At 45.3% G+C, this 9152-nt stretch overlaps 1 protein-coding gene across 12 annotated transcripts in view; it reads right to left on the reverse strand.

Moving 5' to 3' along the window:
• wnk1b (WNK lysine deficient protein kinase 1b) overlaps window positions 1-8863 on the reverse strand; it is an 82080-nt gene extending 73217 nt beyond the window's left edge. For all 12 annotated transcript variants that reach the window (XM_068586576.1, XM_068586573.1, XM_068586572.1 and 9 more), the window contains exons 1-2: window positions 8252-8863; window positions 3987-5622 (exon numbers count right to left, since the gene is read on the reverse strand). In XM_068586576.1, the coding sequence (XP_068442677.1) occupies window positions 3987-4937 (951 nt within the window). In that variant the 5' untranslated portion in view covers window positions 4938-5622; window positions 8252-8863. The remainder of the gene's footprint in view (window positions 1-3986; window positions 5623-8251) is intronic.
• Between the last annotated feature and the right edge of the window lie 289 nt (window positions 8864-9152).

Below are 9152 nucleotides of genomic sequence, written 5' to 3' on the forward strand. Positions count from 1 at the left end.
CCCTTCTCTTTTACCAACTAATGGACAGTTTCCAGGCCAGTGCCAGGTTAAAATGGGTCATCACTGTCAACAAATTGCCGCAAAGCTAAAATTGGACAAAGTGAGCCATATTCATTAGCCGTGCTAGATTGTATTTGTCAGGAGACCGCAGTGCTACGACTTACCAACATAACATTTCACTGTACTGTATGATAGCGGTTTGCAAAAGGTATAACATTTTAAAAACAATGAAATCTACCTTGGATTTTCATGACAAAAATATATAACTTCTGCATTGGTGCAATATGCACATGCCACGTCCAGTTTCCCTCAAAAGGCACTGATCTACTGATCTGAATGGCTGTTAATGGAGGACAGCCTTGAAGCTCCAAAAGCATGTATGTGCGTGTGCGTGTGTGTTTGTGTGTGCGTGTGTGTGTGTGTGTGTGTGAGTGAGAGAGAGACAGAGGAGGGGGCTAATCCGCCTTGTGTTGCAGTTGAGAGAAATTTCAAGGTCTTTGAGTGCCAGCGGAGCAGAGAGCCTAAGGACACACACACACACACACACACACACACACACACACACACACACACGGGGTCCCTCTTCTTTTCGTCCTCAGTTTTTCTCCGCTCCCTCCCCCTCCTCCCTTTTCATTTCCTTTGTCTTTTCTCTCCCACTTTTACCCTCCCTCCTTCCCTCCCTCCTACCCATGTTTCCCATTTCTCTATTCTCTCACTGAACTCTCTTCCACAATCACCTCCCTCTTCCTCAAACTCATTTAATGTGAAATGTCCTCAACTCCCTTGATCCTCCCCCTTCCTCCTCAATCACCTCCAACCACCTGTTACCAAAAGTTATCGAAAATGGAAATTTTCTCAATGTATTCCATTTAATCCCACTTTTTCCCCTTTGCGCCTCCGTCTCACTCTTCCCCCTTCACCAGTTAGCTGAACGCTAGACAGGCTCCCAGTGATCGCCTCAGACACAGGGGGGCTGAACTTTGACCTTTGCCCCTCCTCCCTTCATCCCTGCCCTCTTCTAGAACTTAATTTCTTTCCTTTCCCGCCTCACTTCTCCTTTCTCCTACCTCCTCTTACGTTCCTGTGGTGGACTCACTCTCTTAACTTGATCTCATGCCATGTGTTGTCACTCACTACTTGAAGTCTTTTAAATAATTTAAAGTAATTAACAGAAATCAACAGCGCTGAAGGTATTTCTAGGTTAGTAACGGAAGATTAAACGGATCCCTTCTCCATTATCTTTCATTCCAACAGAACTGCGTCGGTCTCTTCTTTCCCATCCATCATCATTACCGTGCAGCCAGACAGGGCACCTTAAGATAAGCCGAGTGACCTTCCTTCTCCTTCTCTCCACAATCTTTCCATCAATCCATTTCTTCTCTGAAGCTTAAGCAAACTATCTGCTCCCCCTCTTGTTTACACCCATCTCTGGATTCTCCTGCAAACAGAAGTTAACCTGCTTTGGATCAGATGCCAAAGAATGTAAAGCTGCCACACCCCCACACTATCTCTGAAAACACACACACACACACACACACACACACACACACACACACAGACACCAGAATTTAAACATATTACAGTGAGTCAAAGGGATGGAAAGACACGCATATATGTCCATGCACACGTTTCTACATACAGAAAATCGGCAAGTTCCATGTGATCTCGACTCCCACAGATCTCTGGTTCCCATGCCCACCCAGTGAGTGAATGGGATTGGCTGTAACGCGTGTGTGCCTGCATGTGTGTGCATGTAACTTTACTCCCACCATTCTGCCACATGTCAGCAGTTGCTCAGTCATCTTTGACACAGACGAAGACTTAATCTTATGATTAGTCAACCAAATTGCAAGTTCAAAATCGGTCTCAGGTCTGAATGTGACCTGATGAAGACGCAGAACACTGTCAAGAAAAAAAACAGGTTTCCCCTTTTTGACAAATCAGACAGAGAGACAGAGAGAAGAAGAAGAAGAAGAAGAAGAAGAAGAAGAAGAACAAGAACAAGAACAAGAACAAGAACAAGAACAAGAACAAGAAGAAGAAGAAGAAGAAGGCATGTGTTGCAGAGGGAGAATGCTCTACGTTTGTTTTCTGATAAACAAACCGTCGTCTCCTAGACACTGGGCATCAGGCGAAGCTGATTTTAGCTCCAGAGATTCAGAAAGACTCGAGGTGCATCTTGTGATGGAGATGACAGGGAAAACAAGCGCACAGTCCCACAGGACGTGATCGCACACTGAGAAATATAAACACGTGAAAACACTTGATTACACACAGCCTCCCTTGGTTGGACTTTTCCCAATTCTGATCAACGTGTCTATAGCATGTCGAAGAGATGGAATAGACCACAAAAACTACCTGAGTTTACAGGAGATAAAAAAAAATGTTGTGGTTTGATTTCTGTCGTTGTACAAATTACTTCCCGTCAATAACTAATGTTGTGGTGCAGACAGCTGAATATCAGAAAGGAAGTAAACATTTTAATCTCATAATCTATTTCACTGGAACAGTATCAAGGAGTTTCATCAGAGCAAACCGGTTCCACATGACCTCAGCTTAGTCAACGATACATAACCAGCTGGAACCGTTAGTCATATCTCAAATTACTGAACGCACCTTTTGTCTTCGGGACGACTTGACATGAGCTGCAAAGAAGGAAACATCTAACCGCGCACACACTTGCATCAGTGCACTACAATGCAGCGACCGCATCCTGTAGTGAACTGTGCTATCCTGTCTCATGTTTCACACGGTGTGCATGATTTCATCTTAATTTTGAACTTTTATATATTTCTATCGAGCTGAGTGGGATCTGCCCAGTGCAACCGGTCTGGTTATAGCCACAGATAAAACTATATACTGGAGCGACTAGAAAGTAACCTGCAACCATAAGTGAGACAAGCAGCTGAGAGATGCAACAGTGTTCCTCAGTTCAGTTTTAGTACCTTGAGGTTCCCAGACAGTCAGAGGGTATTACCAAGGAAGTCTCTGGTCAGAAGATAACTTCTCAAAACCTTCCAACAATCTTCATGCTACATTCTACACGTATCAAGCTGTCACAACAATCAGGAAATCAAACACACGCCTCCGCACTTCATCATTTGGGCCTCTTCTCCTTCATTCAATACTCATTTAGACCACATCATCCACTTAAAAGTAGGGCCTGAGCCACAGTAGCGTGCAGGAGTTGCAGCAGACCTCCCTAGTTTGATGTTGCACAACTGACAAAATATCTAACAGAGTAGCCACAGAAATGTTGGCAAAACTAAGAGAAATTTTGACATCATACAAATACAAATTTGGCCCAAGGAGCTGGAATAGGTCAATATTACTGAAAAATGAAAGAACAGTTGGAGCATCTTTGGAAAACAAATATGCCTTTGTAATGTCAGCGAAGCACAGCAGTCAAATAAAACCTCAACTTAAGACACACATATGTGTAATTAAAAGCAAAGCAACTAAAAAAAGTAAAACAAATTGATTAAAAACAAAATTATTCAGGGAAAGAGCATGAACCACCTTCTTGTTTCTGCTCTAAATACCAACCAACACGTTGTTGATAGAAAGCATCTGATAAAAAAGTTTCTCAACTGTTGCCCTTTACCGCCAAATTAAACAGTCTGCCTACGGCCATTATAAACTTCGTCACGCTTTAACTAAAATGCATAAAAAAAAATCAAAACCTCAAACGCACGATTTATCCAGGATGTAACATGCTCTAGTATCTCAGTTTCAATCAGATTGTGATCTCACTTTGCCAACATTTCTTCAGAAAAGCACCTGAGCAGGAAGTTCTCACACATCAGTGACGTTGTGACCTCGAGGTGAAAATGGGTAAAAAATCATTGAAAAAAAATGAAAAAGAGGTTAAATTCAGCACCTGGATGGAACCCAGACACCTCAAAGACAACCACAAGCTGACATTTAATTAAAGCCTGAGCCAGATAATCCAGTGAAGAGGTGACAGTTTTATGAGTTGGACTCACCTGGAGCTCGCACCATGCCACTTCCACAGTAGTCTCTGTATCCAGTCCCTTGTACACGGTCTTAAAGGACCCTCTTCCAATCTCAATGTCAAATTTCAGAAAGCGCCCATCTGGTGAAGTCCCCACTGCTTTCGTCTCCACCTCTTCTATATCCTCTTGCACTCGTTTCTCGGCCTCCCTCTGCTCTGCCCGGATTTTCGCCAGCTCCTTCTCCTCCTCAGTCTCCTTCCCTTTCTCCTCGGTCGGACTGCTAACGCTATCTACATGCTCCAGCACTTTTCCGTCCTTTGCCACCTGTTGCAGGTCCTCTGTCCCTCTGGGACGTAACGTGACGTCAGGCGCTTTGCCTACCGTATTGTCGGTAACCTCCAACACCGTCGGGGTGGACTCTTTTATCGCCCCATCCACGCTGTGGTCTTGAACAATGCCACCGATGTTGGGAACAGCAACCGTGATACTGCCCTCACCTAAATCTTCCTCAACATTTTCTATGTGCCCCTCCGCTACCACCCCACCGAGACCGAGCTGAAGGGTCGAGCTTTGCACGTGGGGACCTCGAGGGACATCCCCGCCTTCGGCGTCTTGTTCCCCAGGTCCGGGACCTGAGGGCTGCAGAAAGAGGAAGGTGGGCGGCCCTTCGCAGTCTGGTGGTGAGGTGAGTATCACAGCAGCTTTGCTGGGCAGGTCCAGAGCCGTGGCGTTGGAGTCGCAAATGACACTTCGGCGGAAGAAACGGTGCTCGGCTATTCTGGAGTCTCTATCCATCGTGTGGCGTCGGCGTTGGACCTCGGGGTGTACACTGAGCTTCTCCGTCGCGAGCATGTCTGAACTGGCAGAGCCGTTCACATTCTTATGGGGGGTCTGGGGTGATGGACAGGGAGAGGCAGAGGGAGGAGGAGGGGCAGGGGCAATGAATATTGCCGCTTTGCTGCTGCTATTGCTTTCAGACATTCTTTCACCCGAGGCTCAGACCAATAAACAGGATTCTGTAAGAATAAATAAGGACTTATTTGTTGGGAGGAATCAAAGCAACCTATGTGTGTTAATGAGGGCACAAATCTCTACGAGCAAGCTTCTTTTTCAAACGAAAAGCTCTTCAACCGCCGATGAAACTCTTGGAAAAGGAAAAGCGGATGGGTAGCTCTACTTCCTCTTTGCTCGGTCAACGGTTTCAACAAGACAACCGACAGGTCCTACAAGGGCCTTCTGTACAGGGCCCGGGGAAGCCCCGAGATAGAGGAAGGAGCTTTCGCTTTAAGAACGGGGAGGGAAGGGAGGAAAGCCAGTCAAAGGAGGGGGGATGCAAGCACTGCAATGAGGTGACAACCGTCAAATTAACACCCGAATCCATCTTGTTGCCAACATCCAGGGAAGGACATCCACGACATGGAAGGAGATACAACAGACCAGTACGGCCACCCAAAGGCTGACGAAACCAAATGCGATTGGAATCCAATCCGTGAAAGCTTGGCCTGGAGGTCTGGGGAAGTTTCTGGAAGATCAGGCTGAAGCCCCCGGTGCTCGCTGAAGATGGGACTCCCGGCAGAGGCTCCTGGCCTGCCTGGTGAGGCCAGACAGAGCGTTAGGTGGGCCTGGCCTGGCCTGGCCCCAACTTGATCCGCTTGTGCCCTTGTCACTAGAAATAAAAAGAGAGAAAGAAAAGAGCTGTCAGATGAAACGATATTTTCTTTATACGTCAGACCAAACATCACAAAATTCACCATCTGCTTTCACTGGACTACTTAACTGACCCGAACAACTTCAAGGGAATGATACTTCGTTCAAGCTGCCAGATAACATAACATGTCACTACCATTTGGCCGGCGACCAGCTGTAAGAGTGACAGAGGCAGGGTGAGAAATAAAAGTCACCCAAACGCTGCCACAAGTTCTTGGTATCAGATCACAAATCTGTCAGCTCCTCCAAAACTCTAAGCAGAGGTCAAGCCCTCGTTTGGATGCTTCTGAACAATTTGGCAGGTAAAATAGTTAAACTAGATCCGGGCAAGAAAAAGTAGGGTTGTATGCACCAAAATGTGATCATTCTCGTGAATTGAAGCACTGCTTAGGCAATGAATTATTCCAAATGTGCTCGTTAGAGGATTCAGTCAGACTTCGGGTCCACAACACAACTCTTTGTTTGGGATTTACCAGTAAATACTTTACTTGGGTTGAGCACAATCTTTAATCTCTAACTCAAGCTCGTTAACAAGAAAGAGATCTGCATCCCCGACCTCTCCCTCCCAATTGCCCCCGTGTAGTTAATGCAGTGGAGTGATGCAGCAGAGTGAGCGCCTAATTGCTCAGACGCTCCAAATTTAGCCCAAAGTCACCACCGCCGGGCCGACCTCAAGGTTAGGCTACTCTGTGGCAATTCAGCAGCTTCGCATAAGAGGTGAGGGGCCCTCGGAGTGACGGCGCTCGAACCACCGCACGCAGCCTGAGTGCATACCTGAGGACAGTGTGCGCTATATTACTTTGCCGTATTGCATTACGGGAAACTGATTGGTAGGAAATATGCTTCCTGAATTTGCAATTTGCCTAAGACAACATCCGAGATAACGTCTCTGTTATCATAGTGGCAGTGACGCGCTGAGGAACAGCAGCTGCTTTGGCGTGAGATGTCAGAAATCCTTCACAGTGCAGTACTTCATGTATGGAAACAACAGGCTTTCACACGTCGTATTGGCAACAAAGAGACATGCGGAATAACTGTCACATTTTCATTGAGTCATCTAAAGTGTCTCTTCAATTGAATCTGTCCTTATGAATGGGGACTTAAAGTGAACTGAGCAACTTTGCATCATCTACAAGTGTCTCTGTAGACTGCAAAACCCCTTTCACACATACACCCATGTGGTGTATGAGGGCCACTTCATAGCCAAACAAAGGCTGCCAGGCAGCCAAAAATAATAATGTCAATAAGTCAAATGTATCTGCGACACAGAGTATGACACCTGCTATAAATTTTACTGTGTCTTTAAGGTTTTTTAGTTGTGGTCCCCCAGGCTCCTGTATATTGACTTAATTAAGGGAACTAGGTGAAGGATTAGCAAGGAAGAGGCTAGTAGGTATGTGCCTTATGGCTGGTGTCTACCTGTTCTCTACTCAAATAAATATATGTCCTGCACAGCTTAATATGTGATACCACTATTTGCATAATGATATGTTATGTACAGGTTTTCAAATTATCCTGAAATTATCCCTATTTGGCGTTTAATGTTTTTGATTTGCTGCCCTCTGGGCTAAGAGAGGTGATGTCTTTAACCAATTACTGCTGGGATGAAAAGACATCTGCCTCTTTGTTTTTATGATGATGACACGTGGTTTTGTTTAATTCCTGTTAGTTTTTACAGCTAGGGGGTGTTGTCAGGTGGCACTGTCCTCACATATAGAGTAAAAACGTTCACAGATGGGGAAAACCCAACAGAACTAGTGGGTTACAGAACTAGTAAACCAAATATACATTTAAAATTTAGACAAACTAAGCTATAATAGGCCTGTGACAATTACAAGGTGAAGTGTGCAACATTATAGTTCAAATTAACGTAAATATTACTCATATATAAATATATATCAGAATGATCTGCTGCTTCGACCCATATAAACATATATAACTAAGTCTTGCCATCTTACCATTGCAACAAAAATATATCAATATAAATTTGACGCACCTATAATCATGTGTAACGATGCAGCATTTGCAATAGCACATTTTCTTCTGATACTATAAGAAGACCGATACTTTTTTGTACAGGTGCAAGTCCCTCTGTGAGCAGCTCCCTGCCGAATATAATGCACGTAAACATTCAAGCATGGCCAGCATTACGTGGTCAAACCTGCTCTTCGAAAAGAAGCAGATGGAGAAACAATTCATTAATTCCATTAGTTAAGTTGGTCTCATTAAAGCCTGAAAAAACGAAAACACGACCCATTAAAATTACATTAAAAAAAAGAAGCATGAGAGCTGTTAGAGAACGTATGACACACATATATATATATAACTTGTGTGATCATGCGAATCTTGTATATGCAAAAGCAAAAATACAAATAAAAGATGTGCAGGTTGCAGAGCTCCAGCTAAAGATACATGGCCTGGAGCGTCATCCGGCAGACCGTGAGGGGTTCACCGCCGCCTGTTGAGGAACTCGCAATAAACGAGGCTATATGCAGCTAACTTTGCCCCACAGGCAACACAAGACACACGCAGCCACCAGGTCACGATTCGTCCCGAGCATAGTGATGACAGAATAAATGCACCGTTACCTCTTGCGTCCGCGGAAAAGAAGGTAAAACTTGATTTAAAAGGCTGTTACTCCTCTGCAGAGGGGGTCCGCTCCGACACAGCACAAATGTCAGTTTAGTGCGTCACATTAAAGCCACAGTTGGTTGCCGACCCCCCCCCCCCTCCCCGTAACCCCCAACAAAATAAGCTATTTACAAATACATAACTCAGCTATAAGCTTATGCTTCTTTTTTTTTTAAAGAAAAAGAAAGAAAAAAAAGGTCCCAGCAGCGTGACGGTCAGCGGTATGTGCAGCGAGCCGCAGCCGACAGACAGACACCTCCCACCGGGCAGAGAAGCCAAGTTCGCTCGCCGGTGTCGCGGCGGCTCTGGTGCTTCAGTCTGTCTCCGTGCCGTCTGGTGTCCGGGTCTGCAACCGCAACCAAAAAAAAAAAAAAAAGAGGCAGGAGTTTCACTCAAAGGTGCTTTATCCTCATCCGTGGCCACGTCTCGTCTGGACCTGCGACCGCCGGCTCGCTCCTCTCGGCTTCTGTGGCGCAATAAATCCGCTGTGGTCCACAGTTATTCCCCGTTTTCAAGCCATTGGACGGCGGCTTCGTCTGCTCTCTGCTCTTCTCTGGCGATGACTCGACAAGGCGACGGCGGCAGGGCTTTCACACAGACGTGTCGCGTCAAGCGCGCCGCCGCTCACCCGGATGATACCGGAAGCAGGGTTGGCCTTTCAAAGTAAAACACACATGGGATTTGTCATCCAAAACGCACCCGTGAGCTCTGCGTTGTTGAGAAAACGACCAGTGGAAGTATCACTGAGTAAAAGAACGAAAGTAGAAAATATACTCATTTCAGAATAGTGCATATTATATAGTGCATATTATATTATTTAATTAAAGTTATGGATGGATTAATGTGCAAAAATACTTT

The sequence above is a fragment of the Clinocottus analis genome, unplaced genomic scaffold, assembly GCF_023055335.1.
Source record: "Clinocottus analis isolate CAN_PGR_092001 unplaced genomic scaffold, fCliAna1.0.p SCAF_20, whole genome shotgun sequence".
Classification (NCBI taxonomy): Eukaryota; Metazoa; Chordata; class Actinopteri; order Perciformes; family Cottidae; genus Clinocottus; species Clinocottus analis.